The sequence below is a fragment of the Solanum dulcamara genome, chromosome 2 (genome assembly GCF_947179165.1).
Source record: "Solanum dulcamara chromosome 2, daSolDulc1.2, whole genome shotgun sequence".
NCBI lineage: Eukaryota > Viridiplantae > Streptophyta > Magnoliopsida > Solanales > Solanaceae > Solanum > Solanum dulcamara.
In genome coordinates, this window is record NC_077238.1 from 64,457,975 (window position 1) to 64,474,745 (window position 16,771).

The 16,771-nt window shown below is 34.5% G+C and overlaps 1 protein-coding gene across 3 annotated transcripts; it reads right to left on the reverse strand.

Moving 5' to 3' along the window:
* Positions 1-9,688: 9,688 nt before the first annotated feature.
* Positions 9,689-16,088, reverse strand: LOC129880626 (acetyl-CoA acetyltransferase, cytosolic 1). Of its 3 annotated transcripts, none has more exons than XM_055954741.1 (15): positions 15,952-16,088; positions 15,085-15,147; positions 14,338-14,436; positions 14,071-14,244; positions 13,837-13,942; positions 13,157-13,295; positions 12,657-12,734; positions 12,499-12,564; positions 12,004-12,089; positions 11,586-11,685; positions 11,324-11,434; positions 11,198-11,239; positions 10,877-10,963; positions 10,658-10,766; positions 9,689-9,942 (listed from the first exon to the last, which is right to left on the reverse strand). In XM_055954741.1, exons 2-14 carry the CDS (start codon positions 15,119-15,121, stop codon positions 10,677-10,679), a joined length of 1,215 nt encoding a protein of 404 aa, XP_055810716.1. In that variant the 5' UTR covers positions 15,122-15,147; positions 15,952-16,088; the 3' UTR covers positions 9,689-9,942; positions 10,658-10,676. The 3 variants fall into 3 exon arrangements, with proteins under 3 accessions (XP_055810716.1, XP_055810717.1, XP_055810718.1); XM_055954742.1 differs by having other exon boundaries at positions 15,085-15,156; positions 15,952-16,035; XM_055954743.1 differs by lacking the exon at positions 15,952-16,088 and adding an exon at positions 15,586-15,835.
* Positions 16,089-16,771: the final 683 nt, after the last annotated feature.

Consider the following 16,771-nt stretch of genomic DNA (forward strand, 5'->3'; position numbering starts at 1 on the left):
TAGCATTTATCCACACACAACATGTATATGCTGCTCCATAGGATCTCAACCTATATTAATACGTTAAGAACTATGATTAGGCTATGGAGAGGCAGAAAATGTACTTCGTCGTTAGTAGGTTATTTCTGAAAATTTGGACAGCACCTCCCCTGAACTTCATTACCATTTTTCAAGTATATAAAAGAAACACTGGATTTTATATCCTGAATGAAAGTTTTAGATCTATGAAATATCTTTCCAGAACATTTTTAATCACTCAAAATGGAGCTTTACACAAGGAGTTATGCTACAATTACTAAAAACGGTCCCATCCAAAAACGGGTTTGCAAAACACAAAATTCTGGGCAGCAACTCCCTTATACTGCTCACTTTCTCCACTTCCCAAATCAGCCATACAATCATCAAGAAACATCAATAATCACACATTCAAATGCCATGTCAAGGAAATCCAAGACGATATTCAAAAATACTCCAAACAACCCACATAACATTTAACTTTCATTTATTACCAACATGACAACTACGATGCCATCAAATTACTTCTAATAAGTTGCAGTCATCACACCTTATTAAAGTGATCTATAACAGCCCAACAATCAACCATACAATGCATAATCATAACTTCTATTTAACACAAACAGCCACACACTATAAGCCACCCTTAAATCAATTACAACTTCAACTTGACATGTCGTATGCTTTTATTTTCGTTTTGTAATAAGCAACAATAACAACCACCACATTAATCGATGTTCATCCATTATTTTTAGTTTAGAACAGCCTCAATATATCCCAAATATTAACATATACAATTTTTTCACTTTTAACACATAATTTGTGACAATAATAGCAAAACGATAATCAACCCAATCTAATTCAAACAACTCCAAATCTGTCCATTTTAATACTAACACTAACCATGGGGTTTTCTTGCTTCCAATTTCATTTAACACAAGTTAACATATTCATTATAACATTATTGGTACATTAACGCAACCCACATTCATAAAACTCAACAAAAATTCCAATCCACATACAACTACTACATCTTTCAATTATCCTTAATGATCCATAGTCTTGACGTTTTATCGAAACAATCCTAAAACAGCCCAACCAACATATTATGCAACATAAAACCTTAATTATCATTACTCTTCCAAGATCAACAAGAACAACAATAACATGTCAAAACAGCCCCTAATTAATAACATAAGGAGACTCAAAACCTTGCGACGACTTATGAACACATCAAGGAGACTACATACGATTTTATACCTTATGTTGTATTAACTTTTTTTTCAGTTTTTGTGAGCCATAGCAGCAGCCACATGTTAACAATATCACCTTCTTATGTCCAAGAAAAGTACATTAACATCATTTAACTCCTACAACAACCCACAACAAATTCAACCTCAACTTTAACCATTTACTTTTCTTTATTCTCATCACTTAATTCATATCCATAACAATCAAATATTAAATAAAATTAATTTATTATTTTTATACCAAAACAGCCTCCAACATTTCACCAATATTTCAGATCAATACACATGATTTCATACATCTAATTAACGTTTATACACTCACAAAACATCCAAACTCACCCTAAAACGCATAGAAAATGTTCAAGTCTTACCTTTATACTTAGCTCCTTAGTTTGCTGAAGTTTGATGATTTGAAAGGATGAAGATTTTTGGTTGTTCCATGGCTGCTTCGCGTCACTATAGTTGCTTCCATGGTCTTGAAGAAAAACACCACCCTTGACCCCTTAATCTCTCCCTCAGTCTCTCTTTGTCGTCACTTCTCTCTAGCTTCATTTGATGAATATGAGAGCTTCTCTCTTCTTGGAGAGCTTTCTAGAGTTGAAAAAGGAATTGGTTGCAGATTTTAGTCAATAAAAAGACCAAGTGTGCTATCCAAGAGGCCTACTTGTCCCCTACTAAAGCATGGGCCAATTAGAATTGGCCATGTGGCAGTGGGGACTACTTTTCATCCCACTATTAATTTAATTCATCTTAATTAATCTCAAATTCCCACTTATAATCCAACCATGGTTAATTAATCCTTAATCTCGATTAATATTTCTATACTGATAGAAATTTGCAAACAGGTCAAGCCATTTTAAAATTTGGAATTAAAATATTTGCAGCAAGCACCTTTATTTAGTAAAATGGTTATATCTCTTGATCCCAATATCGAATAAATTCCCACAACCTATGGTTGGAAATATAATCCAATTATATACAACTTTTATTTTATAAGGTTTCCCAAATTCCCGAACCATAATAGCGTTATGGTCTCCCCAAATTAGATTACCCAAAAATATAACTTAAAAACATCTTTTTGGAGGGCTTACACATGGATTTGGCTCAAGGGTCCTCCTTGAGTTGTGTTTAAATTCATATATATTAGCTATATAAATTATCATATGTCCTTTTTATAAAAATTTCATTATGTGGGCTCCACCTCAGCTCACAGTTAAGCCATCTATAGCCATAGTAAGACAAAACAATTCTGGGGTATAACAAATATCCCTTTTCTTTCTAGCTCATGTCAGGTAAAGACTTTTGGATTCTTTTTAGTGCTTGTTCCATTTATTATGATGATGAGTTAGGGACATGTCTTAGCCCCGCCAAGTCTATATGTAAAGGTATGTTTGGACATAGATGTATGATGTTTTGAAGCCGTTGGCGACTCTTATTCTATGATATTCTCCCTTAGTCTTGTTCCCCATTTATTTTTGCTTGTTGTTATCATATGTCATTACCTATGAAAAGCTAAATGAATGCTAAGAGGCTTAGATGAGGTACCTTCGAGTGTCTCATTTGCCATGTCGCATCTAAGCCCTAGGCTTAGATCCTGACAATGTCTATATCTGGAAAAAAATTTAGATTCATGCGGACGATCGACTACAGAAACCATCCACCTTTTAAGGAGATTGTAACAGCAATTTAGGGACGAGAAGGGAGACTTACACATAATGTTCATTGATTTAGAAAAGGCATATAATAAAGTTCTTATGGAAGTTCTCTGAAGATGCACTAGTGACTTATGTTAGGGTGATTGAGAACATGTACTAGAGAGATGAGACCCTAGTTAGAATAGTAAAAGGTGACTCAAAACAATTTTTGGTCATGATAGAGTTGCACCAAGGGTCAGCTTATTTATATTTGTCTTAGTAATGAATGAATTAACACTGCCAATTCAAAGTAGGTATCGTGGTGTATGTTATTTACAGATGAAACAACATTGATAGACAAGACGCGCAACAAAATTAATGATAGACTGAATGTTTAAAGACAGACCCTAGAGTCTAAAGATTTCAAGTCAAGAAAGACTAAAACAGAGTACCAGGAAAGCAAGTTTGGTGACATGACACATGAGCCGAATGTGGAAGTAAAGATTGATGCACAAGTCATACCCAAAAAAGGAAACTTCAAGTATCTTAGGTCCATAAACCAAGGAGATAAGGAGTTTGAAGATGATGAGGCACATTATCTTGGAGCGAGGTAGGCGAAATGGAGGCCCACATCCAGGTATTATGTGATAAGAATGTGTTGATATGACTTACAGGTAAGTTCTATAAAGTGATAATTAGACTAATATTGTCATATAGGGTCGAGTGTTGGCAGTTAAGAACGCCCAGGTTCATAAGATGATTGTCATGCCCCGGGAGGGTACCCTAGGCGTGGCCGGCACTAAAAGGTCATTTCTGACCTCCGAGCGAACCACCTGGTCCATTCACACGTTCATTCAATCACATTCTCTTAGCGTAAAACTCAATTAAGGATATACTGTTCATAAATTAGGGCCAAAGGCTAAACAATCATCAACTCGACAAGAAATTTTAAAAAGGGCTACTCGAAAGAACAATTCAACATTTCTACACTCCGGTCTATGAAGCCTCTATCTACAATTTAGAAGGTGCCCATGACAAGTCCATGGCTACCAACAATCAAAATAAAGCAAGTTATATCAGAACTATACAAGAAGAGCTCAACATCCTCCAGAACTAGGAGGAATCACCGCTAGTTGGGAGGGGGTGAGGATCTTCAACGGAGCTTCGGTTGATGATCTCTGGTACCTGTCTCTGCATCATGAAATGATGCAGGTCAAATGGCGTCAGTACGTGGAATGTACTAGTATGTAAAATGGCCAAATGGAAGGACATAAAGGAAACATCAATTCTATCAGAACTCAACTCAAGAGAAATAACAACTCAATCAAGTGTCCTAGATCTAAATAAGAATACGGTTTAGACGGGACCAATTACATACCATTCAACTCAATCCGACTCAGAGTACTATCAAGACTTATGTGGGAGTTTCTCTTATCCGACAACCATTACTTATGAGCCAGTGATAGTACAACAAGCTGACGTTGTTGCCGCGTCCGTTCATGCTTTGCCAGGGCATGAATGAGTCAACCAATCATGGATCCAATCCAACCAAGTCCTATAATGTCAGGACAAACATTTTGGGGAAACATCTGACTTTAACGGTTCAATCCCCTCCTACGTTTGGTGACGTAGTTATTAGGTTCGACTATGGACTTTACTCTTACCCAATTCGGTGCTCGATACTCCTTCCAAGACTCAATGCTCATAAAACTCCATCCAATCGACTCAATCAAATCATATCGACAAGTCTCATTTAAACCTTGTCAACTCATCCACTCTAGCTCAATCAATCATCTCTAAATCACATCTTCCAAGAGAAATTTAAAGGCACATTTATAGGAATATGTAAACATAACCAATCATTTCCTCTATCCATTTAATCAATCTTTGAATCTCATCACAACTTCAAAGCTTTAAATCAACAATTCAAGATAAGCGTCATTTTTAAGAAAATAGCATCCTTTATCATAAACCACATAGCTAAAAAAATCAACAAAACATATTTAACAACTCATCTTCATCAACTCATACTCACACAAAGACTCTTTTTGAAAGTTCTTGACTAAACCTCATCAACATAGCAAGAATTACTCTAATAGACAACAAAACTCATTTGAACACAACCCTAGCAAGAAACTCCATTTCTATGGGCATTTATCCTCAAAGAAGGTATAGGGCACATGGGTGGACTCAACCCATGTTTTAGATAGCCTTACATACCTTAGTGAAGACTTAAAGAAAACTTTGTGGTTGGGTCTTCAATGGAGAACTCAAATCTTAAACTCTTCTTGTTGGAAATGGAGAAGAAGAAGAAGAAGAGAGAGAGAGAGGAACTCCTAGGGCTTTTTAGAGAGAGAGAGTGGCTGCAAAAATGATCCCAAATGGTCTAGGGTGATACATATATAATTTGGGACAATTCCCAAATTGTCCCTTCTCAAAAGTTCTGAAAAAAATAAGCAAAAATACTCCTAGGGCGATAGTGGCGCATCGCGCCATTGCAGCGCCAGGCCGATTACGCCTAAAACCTGCACACCTCGTAGTGGCACGCCAAGCCAGGGGCCAAACTACTGAGGCGTGTTTCTGGCGCGATAGTGGCGTGTCGCGCCACTGCGGCACCAAGCCCAGTTTTCCAGCAATTGCAACCCAGGCCTGAAAATCCCTACCGTGCTAGTTCGTCTTAGGATCATCATATCTTTCGACTCCGAACTCCAAATATTACATTCTTGGTGGCATTGGAAAGAATACTCGACGACCTTTAATTTGATAGGTCATGGTCCACCCAGATTGTCGTCTTTCAAAAGATAGGGTCATTAGAAGTCGACCCCTTATACGAACTCATCCCAAGACTTAGCCACAATGAATCTCTTGCATTTAATTTGGTCCTAGGGGCCCCCTTGTGACCCCACATCATCTCCAACATCCTTAAATTTCTCAGGGACTCATCCTAGCTCATGCATACGCTCCTTAATACTCGGGTTCGACCCTACCCGTATACAAGAAGGGTCCGAATCTTAGGGAATATTTTTGAGGGGTGTTACAATGATCTAGCGAAGATGAGGATGCTCAGATGGATGTGTATACACACTAAGAGAAACATGATCATCCATGTGAAGAGGAAGTGTGCTTGTCAATTAGAAGGTGTGGGAGGTTGATTGTAACAGGAGTTGGGATAGGTAAGATAAGCCAAAAAAGAACGGGGGGAGGGGGGCAGGTGATTAGAATGGAAATCACACTGCTTCAACTTACTGAGGACATGATCCTAGATAGAAAGATATGGAGGTTGAGGATTAGGATAAAAGGTTAGTAGGGAATTAAGTGTGGTCAGTCGCTAGGTGGGAGAGGCAAGGTTAGCCACATATCTTCTTCTCCTTATTAGTAGTAGTATTTAGTAATCAGATAGTTTCTTATTCTTCAACCTTTTTTTTGCTATATGCTGTTTCATTTTGCTCTGTATCTTACTATTTTTTTGTCATCTTTTTCTTGCTCTCCTTCTCCAAACAAATTCTCTTTTTTGAGTTGAGGGTTCTATCGAAAATAACATCACTACTTTATAAAAGTACGGTAAGGTCTGCGTACATCTTAACCTTTTTATACTTCACTTGTGAGAGTATACTAGATATGGGCTTATACTTTTTGTCATGTTTCCGCAGCAAAATCAAAACTCCAAGTCTACTTATTTGCATTTCCTAAATGCTAGAATCATACAATGATGAATACTTATCACTGTTACTATCTTATCACACAATAAGATAGACTTTAGAATGAGTTAGATGTCTAGTACTACATAAATATTTTAAGCCATCCAAATGGACAGCCTACCCTTACCGGTGGAAAAAGGAAATTAACTATGAGATAAGGGAAGTGACAGATTTTAGGTAAAAGGCTCGGAAAAAAGAGGTAAAAGGAATTTTTAAGAGTGGGATGAAGGATAAGAATAAGAATATTTAAAAATTAAGAATAAAGAATTAAAATAAAAAACTTCTAATAAAAATCCAAAATCTCAATCCACATCTCTCCCCCATTGTTCTATCCTCCTTTCTTCGAAAATCGAAGGAGCGATCAACTTCAATTTGTCAACCTTCAAGTTCCCTTCAAAGACAACTTTATTTTCAAGGTAATTTCGTTTTGCTTTCATATTTTTTAGGTTTGAAGTATATTTCTCTTCTCTTATTATTGTTGCTGATGTAGAGAAGAAACCCATTAGATTCTTCAATTTAACTTTGGGGGAAATATTATTTTGTTGTATTAGTTTTTTAAAAATCAGTGGTTATATATACAATACAGACTAAAAACAGAACAGCCATTTATTGAACAACAATTAATTTATGTTGAACAACAATATCACTAGCAAACAATTGAAGCTCAAAGGGCACTTTCACCACAAGCATATATATATTCATATAAATATGGAGAGAATTTGAGAACCATAAAGCCACGAGTTTGAAGTATTTTACGTAGCTTAAAACATATGAATATAGCACGTGTTGAGAACCACAATGAGCCTTGAGTTTGAAGTATTTTAGGTAGCTTAAGATATATAAATATAGCAGCTCCTAGTGGTTGATGAAGCGGGTTGAGAACTTATTTTTAAATTTTGACAGACAAAAAACACAACTATCTGTTGTCAGTGGATCGTGAGAATTATCTCATGAAATTAGTCAAGATGTGGGCACCACAATTATAATTTTTTTAAAAAAACAAAGAAATATGTTTTCCCAAAAAATAATAAATTAGATGAATTGACTCTTTCACAAGATGTAGAATCAATAAATTGTAACCGGAAAAGAAAACCCCAGAAGTCTGTTTCATTTCTTTCTACAAAGACACAAAAAGGGGCAAAAATCAGACAAAATAGTCCGAATATAAATTTTGAAATTCGAAAAGTTTCTTTTAACATAAAATATGAACAACAAAAAAACTGAAGATTTAACAAAACAAAAAAATTGAGAATCATACCGCCATTAGTATAAGGTTTTGGACAAAAAGAGAGAAAAATCCCTTCCAACAAGCTTTATTTCGTGATTTTTCGTTGGATTGATTCATTTATTTTAGAGATAAGTGTCAAAAATACATTTAAACTATTATTTTTTTTGAGTTTTATAACTAAATTATTGGGAGTGTGAGTTTCATACCTAAACTATCACTTCTTAATTTGAGAAAAATATTTTATATTATTTTTTAGGGTGGGATAGTAATACTTCTCAAACTAAAAAGTGATAGTTTAGGTATGAAACTTACGCTCCCAATAGTTTAAGTGTGAAACTCAAAAAAAAAATAGTTTAAATGTATTTTTAATAATTTTTTAATTTATTTTATGCTTGAATTTTCTTTCCTTTTTCTCTTTGCAAAGGAAATGGAGAAGGTTGAAATCTCCTTTTCTGATTTTTGTTTTTTAAAAAAAAAAATCGCAAACAACGTAAATTTCATTAATTTATAGGTTAAAAATACACTTTTTTCACTTGTGTTTTTGAAATTATAGTTCATATTATATTTCATTCGCCAGTTATATGTATTTGATGCATTCAAATATATATATATTTTTGAATACATACAAATCAAATACATGTAATTATATATACTTAAAAATGAAATTAATTGAAACTCTAAATTTTAAAGAGTAACTCAACTGTCACTTCTCATTTTTAAATAAATCACCATTTTTCAATAATAGACATGACCATAGTTAAGATATTCATACCGTATATACTAATTCAATTTATTGAAGAGGAGCCTTGGAGTAACTGGTAAAGTTGCTGCCATGTGACCAGGAGGTCATGGGTTCAAGCCTGAAAACAGTCTCTGGCAGAAATGCAAGGTAAGACTGCGTACAATAGACCCTTGTGGTCGGGCCCTTCTCCGGACCCTGCGCATAGCGAAAGCTTTAGTGCACTGGGATGCCCTTTATATACTAATTCAATTTATATTTGTTTGTTTATTCATGAAAATTACTTAATTACACAAATATTCATACATTATATACTATTATAGGTATCACCGAGGTTTGTTTGGATATGATAATTTTCACTTTTTTAAAACGAAAAATCACTTTATTTGAAAATGAGTGTTTTGACCATAAAATTTTGGAATTTGAAAAACACCCAACACCTTATTTTCACTTGTTCATTTTCAAATTTACTCCAAATTTTATTTTTATAAAACAACCTCATTTAAATTATATATCACGTTTAAGTTATATTTCTTGTTTATTAAAAAGTATATTCAAATTCTAAATATTTATTTCAAAAAATATGACCAAACACAATTTCAACTTGAAAATTTTTAAAATGAAATGTTTGACCATATTTCATTGTGACTTCAAGTTGAATTATAATTTTTTTTGTCCAAACATGCAACTACGGAAAAAAGTGGAAAAAATTCATGGTCAAACAAACAAGCCGATTATGTCACACTTACAATCAATAGACGTAGCTTTGTAGTTAAAGCAACACTTCTATCCAAATACATAACTATTTATTTATAAAATTAATTTGAACTTAATAAGTGTCTAGCAAGGGCGGAGCTATGATGGAGCTGGATATCCTTTGTCGAAAAATTACACTATATATAGAGGTCAAATCTTACTTTATACTAATATATATATATATATATATATATATATATATATATATATATATATATATATATATTACTTTATACTAATTTATAAAATTATATTTGAACACCCTTAGAACCAATGTAGAGTTGGAGTGCAATGGCAAAGCTATGCTCAAGACTTAGATGGCGCCCAAGGTTGAAATTTTTAGCTATGCCACTGATTAAATATGAACGTATAAAATATTTTATCCATTTTTATTTAACCCATTTTCAATGGGTTCAGCCTCTTGCAACATTCTACAAAGCACTAATACAGAAAAAAGGGTCTTTCAGGAAAGTAATCACTATTGCATTTATATGTGAAGAGTACAACTGCTTGAAAGAATATAGGAAAATTACACAATCTTCACTACATAAAAGACACCAACCAGTCCATCTAATCCATTGAAGCTCCATCTCTTGTAACTTAACTAACTTGCAATACTCACCTGCAATCAAATTAGAAGCTGACATAAGGCAACTATTGCAAGCAAAAATCCAACTTCTCTTTCTATTGCTCCATATAGAAATGAGGGGAGGAAACGATAGAAAGGGCAACGCAACATGATCACACTGCACAATAAATATCATCCTTCCTAGCAGTCTAACTCAGCGTTTAAGAAGTATCAAACATTAGACAAAAAAGACTCCTGATAGGAGCAGCAACTCTCAATTTATGTGAAAGAACCAACAAAGAGAATCGTTAAGCTTTGCACCTGAGCTAAACTCATGTTTCATGGTGAATGAGGGGAGAATTGCTAGCTGATACAGGTTGTTAATTTGAAAGAGAAGGTGCCTTGTTTCGTTGGATGCTATAGTTGTTTTATGTAGTTGGACTTGAATATAAAATAGTTAACCTCGAGCAGATTCCATTGCTGGCTTATCAAAATTATTCGAGTTACATAAGATTATTACACAACCACATGAACAGTTAACATTTCTCTTAATTTCTTGGTCATCCCAGCGATAGTCTCTTATATATTCACTATAAATTCTTCTACTTCTCACACCACAGTTTTCCCGTTAACACTTTTCTCGCATGAATGTCCAATCTATCAAGAACATCCTATATAATCAATAAATTTCACTCGAAATATGGTATGCACTATGCAGAGTCATGTAGGTAAGTCTTGATTCAAATAAATTTCCTATTTTAGGACTTACCAAGGACCGAAGAAATGTATTACATAAGTTCTACAACAAGGGCCGAAGCACCTCCTCCTCCATTGCAAACACCAGCAGCTCCGTATTTTCCATTTTTCTGTCTCAATACCTACAGCATTCCATTGGAAAGATGCATAATAAACATTGAAGGTGCCAGTGTTCTTAAGGTTTTGAATATAACTTTAGTAATAGTGAAGTATTCAGTCTAGTAGCACATACCCCAAGTAGAGTAACCAATATACGAGCTCCACTACATCCAAGAGGATGCCCCAAAGAAACAGCTCCACCATGTACATTAATTTTTTCCTGAAAGAACAATTAAAAAGGATACGTCAAGACCATGATCATCCAACACTTTGTTTCTACATTTAAATTATGTACCGCTAAGCAAAAATTAAAAATGTTTTATGATCTGTTTTCATATGAATGGATAATCCAAATAGTTTCTCTAAAGAAGAACCAATCCAGTCTAATTTTCTCAAAGTTCAAACAATTCAGATATTTAGAAGCTCGAGATAGAGATAGAGAGAGAGTGCTCACTGGATTAAGACCAAGCAGCTTTTGATTTGCAAGAGCTACTACCTGCAAGCAGTTCTCTTAAGGAAGTATTCACACAAAAGAAAGCAAACTAGTTTAAAAGAAATATAGAATTAAAAAAAGGCATACCGCAAAAGCTTCATTAATTTCATAATAATCAATTTGAGAAGCCTCTAAACCAGCACTTTTGATGGCTTTTGGAATTGCTTTAGCAGGTGAAATTGTAAATAGTTCAGGTTCCTGCAAGGTTAGTTGAATTTAAGCGTCAAGAATGTAAAATTGACAGACCATACCTAAGTGAAAACAAAAACTTCTACATGCTAATTTCTCCAGATTCATACATGGGAGGATAACATAAGTGTTTTTTCTTTTCAATTCATAGATAAAATACCTGTGCAGCATCAGCATATCCTGTGATCTTAGCAATCACGTCTAGTCCAAGTTTTACAGCTTTCTCTCCACTTACTAAGACCAGTGCGGCAGCACCATCGCTGTAAAGAGAAAAAATTCACTTGCCAATTAATTTTTAAAAATTGCAATAACCAGTTATTTCTAATGGATTATAAGAATTGAAGAAATCAGATACTCCTAAGGAAGGCCGAAGATGAAATAGAACTACAACTCGGTACATCCCTAAGGACGCAAAGAAAAACTTCACTTTTTTTTGAGAAACCTATATCGTAACAGATATACTACTTCTGCTATATTACAAAAGGAAAAAATGCATTTAAATTTAGGTTAACACACAACTACATATTTATAAATGAAAGAATTGAAAGTAAAGAAAATGGCGCATGTAACTCACAAACCTTATGCTAGAAGCGTTACCAGCAGTCACAGTACCATCTTTTTCCTTGAAACTTGGTCGGAGTTTCCTCAATTTTGCACCATCAAACTGGCAAGACAGAACAAAATACATGTGAAGTGTAAAGCTGATAGCTTTGAAGTTCTATGGCCGGATATATATAGGCATTGTAAAACCTCTGTTGATGTATGTTTAACCTATTATAACTACCAAGAAAACAAGTTTGTCTCTTTGATCCTCGGGTATTTGAAAGGAAGATACTGGCATACTGCACTCACAAAAAATTCATTCCCTTCTTCAGGTCAATTAGATGATGTTTGTATTGATATAAATTTAGCATTCAATTTTCAGGAAATAACTCTTTTTGTTGCATTCCCATTCTCTCATCATACAGGGTTAGGTTTTTGTGTTGGTAAATTCATTGAACCACTTCAAGGGAAGATGTAAAGGACAAAGACATCTATGGTATTTTGGTCTTGCTTGCAGTATATATACTCACCTTTCCTAGACCTTCATCCTTATCAACAATGGTGGATGGTTTTCCTCTTCCACCAGGCACCTCAACCTAAAATCATTTAAAATGTGATAAAACAAACTGCAAGGAACGTTTTTACTTTGTATATGGCTATACTAGCATCGAAGATTTAGTTGTGTTACCGGCACAATCTCCCATGTGAATGCACCAGCTTCCTGTGCAGCAATACCGCGTTCAAAACTTTGAACTGCAAAGTTATCCTGCAAAAATATTGTTCAGACATAAGCACTTAACTCGCCCCTTTTTTTTTGAAGGAAAAAATTGGCCAGTATAAGCACTTAACTCCCTTTTATATTTTAACAAGACTTTTCAACATATTTATTCAGACGTGCAAACACTGAAAACAAATGGACGGAACATAGAAATGAGAGAATGGTAGTTTTTCCACAAATGAAAAGTGTGATAAAGGAGTAGACAAAAGAACATAAAGTCGGAATTGTCCAACTTTACGAAACAGACAGAGAACGGGAGAATGCAGTGTATCACTTGAACCTTGTGCAAAACATCTTTAAATGGTAGAATCAACAACTAAACATCAACAACAGTATGCCAGCGTACATCAAAGTCAAATACTTGTCAGTGAAGCTATATTATTCACATAAAAAGAAATGTGAAGACAAACCTGATCCTCTCTTGTGATTTTGTGATTCTCAGCACATATTTCTGCACAAACTCCCATACCACAATCATTATAGACATCCGTCAAACCATCTTTAAGCATTCCGTCAACAAGACTATCATGACCTAAACGAGATCCCTTCCTGCAAGGGTACAAGTTTAGGCCATTAAAGAATTGAAGAACAATGTTAATCAGAAGTAGTAAAAAGCAAGATACAGAAGTGGGCAGCAGCAAGTCTACCACATGGAACAAAGCATATACAATATAAGACCCTGGGGGAAGGGGGGAAGATCCAAAATGCACATGGTGGAAAAAGAGAAGATCTTGGAAATGACCTAAGCAAAGAAATGGAGGATTAGAAGTGAAAGGAAAAGAAAGTTAAAACAGCAACACAGGCTCGCTGCTTGAGGGTTCATTAAGCTCGTCGTTACACTTGAGAAGAGAGCATGTTCATGCTAAGATCAAACAAAGGGAACATGGGCATTGTAGACATTACAATGAATCGTCCCCGAATAGGTATGTGGCAAACAATTAAGAAAAAGCCATTTATTCTCCTTATAGTTGTGACTTCAGTAAATTCTTTCTCCTATTACTCTTTTTCTCTGTTCCTTTTTATTGGAGGGGGGGAAGGGTGATAAACGAAAGACTGAACGGTGCTAGCTAAACTTTTGAAGAAAACAAACCTTGCTTCTGCAATGTATTTGGGGACATTAGACATGTTTTCCATTCCACCAGCCACAACAACATCATTGATGCCCAACTGTATACTTTGTGCTGCAAGCATAGTTGCTGCAAAGACATATATAGTAACATTAAGTTACAACCCAGTCGCGTCTCTTGGCCCTTATAATATTTGTATAAAGGGTGATAGGGTTCTCTAGGAAATGATCTACTTATTGCAACTTGACAGTGCACACCTTTCATTCCAGATGCACAAACTTTGTTGACGGTAGTACAAATCACTGTATTGGGTATTCCTGCACCCAATGCTGCTTGTCTAGCTGGAGCCTGCCCCAAGTTTGCACTGAGGACATTTCCAAAGAAAACTTCTTCTACAAGTGATGGGTCAACATTGGCTCTCTTGATAGCACCTAAATTTGCAGTAAAAAAAGAGATCAATATACGACATTTGATAATGGTTCTCTATAATGAAGAAATTATGTCAAATTAGTTTAGATTCCTACCAGCAATGGCAATTGATCCAAGTTTAGTCGCTGAAACTGATGAAAGAGAGCCAAGGAAGCCACCCATCGGGGTACGGGCAACACCAACAACACAAACATCTGTTCAACAAAATCATAAAAAATAAGCAATAATGAAAATTAGAATCTGAGGAACCTTGTGGTCCTGAAATAGAAAGCAAAATGTAAATAAGCCTGGGTTATACAACAACTTTTGGGGTCAATTTTATCGGAAAAAGGGATAATGACACACTTAATGAAAAAGAAACTGTTTTTAGGTATTGGAATTCCGGTTGAAATGTCATAGTTCAAGTAAAAAAAAAAAAAAGATGTACTTGCGAAATTTTGACTCTCCAAGATAACAAACATCAAAAAGGCATTTCCACTCTAAATTAAAGGTCTCAACTACGAATGCATAGTTGAAATATGCATTTGAAAATTTTCACATTTATGAAACCAGATTTAATGATATGTTTGAAACAGAAGTTCAAACATAAATATAAAACTAATGTAACATCAACTATGACTTCTAGTTTTAAAAGAAAAGCTAAGACAGCAAAAACTAGCTTGTGCTTCACTCCAGGACCGAAGTGAAGATCTATTTCTTATCATGCAATCTTTTAACAACACGGTAAACAAAAGCAACAAGAGAAGAGGCTCATATTGAAATTACAATAGTTCTATGCTGAGAGATAAAAGAAATGACCTATGCATTTCTAAGCAATGAGCACCAAAGAACAAATGTGTTACCTCTAGGCTTGATTGATTCTGCATTTGCTGGAGCCATCGTGAACGATATATGTGAATAGTAGTCTGTTTTCACTCAAAACAAATCAGAATTCTCTCTCTATACAAAATCATTAATATGTAAGAAACACAACAACAACAACATATGCAGTAAAATCCACAAATGGGAATAACAAATGGGAATAACTAGGGAGTGGGGGCATTTAACGGGATGGAAAATTTAGCTAATTCTTAAGGCTATTAAATTCCAATGTGTTCTAGCCTCAGCAACCTGATATCTGCCACTCAGGGGCGGAGCTAGGTAGGGTCGAGAGTATTCTTCTGAACCCCCTTTTGGGCGAAAAATTAAGCTATTTATACATGATTAAAACTATTTTTTATGCAATAGATAGTAGATGTTGAACTGTTTACTTTCTATATTTTGAACCTTGTCAGTAAGAGCTGCCACCATCATTGTCATCTATAGAAAAGGTTATTGATGTCTATCGGAAACCACCTTTTTACCTTCCTTCACAAAAGTAGGGGTAAGGCGCTTTCCGTCTTTGCACAGGGTCTATATTGCTTATTTATCTTCTCCGTGTCATTCCAATATTAACATATGTAAGCTGGGGAAAGAAAAGAGAAAAGGGATTCTGAAAATTGTCCTAAACTATTCATCTTTCTTGTCTGTATTTCCCTCAAAGCAAAATTACAGTGGAAACTAATTCATAAAAATTCAAAAGAGATGAGATATTAGATCCAAAAAAATCTCAAATGATCCACCAAATAAAATATTTATAAATTTAAAATGCCTTACTCGATTCAGTATAGATCTAATCAACGAAAAAATAATTGAGATATTCAACACATGAATTGAGTGTGCAAAAATACCTGTGATTAAAGTTTGGTAGGTATAGCAGAGAAAAGATTATGATATGCAAATCCAACACAAGCGGGAGACTATTTATATACAAACAAAGGGGTGCGGGTAGGGAAGACAAACGTGCGTATCTTTTTCCATGCTCAAATTTGTGCCTTTTCTAATATTAATTATTTAACATTTTAAATTATTTTTATGTCAATATAATTTTTTTAAAAGTTGACCTAGTTTGAATCTCGTATTTCCACGAATTTTTGAGCTCGGAAAATCACCCTTGAACTACTTGAACAAGGAGGGCTGGGGAAAAGCCAAATATATCTACTCCCTAGTCCCTCCTATAGTCCTATTTTTAATTTGTTCTTCTTACTTTTCTTTTTAGTCTGTTGCAAAAGGAATGTATATTTGTGACAACTCTTTAATTTCAACTTTACATGTAACATATTTAAGATCATAAAATTAAAAAATATTTTGATATATTTAACATATTTTTAGTTTAAGATCATTAGCAGCCACGGATCTAAGGGTGGTGGGAGAGGGTTTATCCGAACTCCCTTGGCAAAAATTACATTATAATTATAAATTAATTCTTTTATTAGTTATGTACATATATTGATTTGTGAATTCCCTAAATATAAGACAAATAGTTGAGGTTAGTAATTTAGGGAGTTCAAAATTTAACTTGAGATTCTAAGTTCAAATTTTAGGTACTACATTTTTATTTTTCAAACTTTCTATGTGAAAATTCTAGATCTGTCACTAACTATAAAATTCAAAATTGATCTATAAGAGAAAAAAATAAATAATAGAATACATAATTTTTATAAATAATAG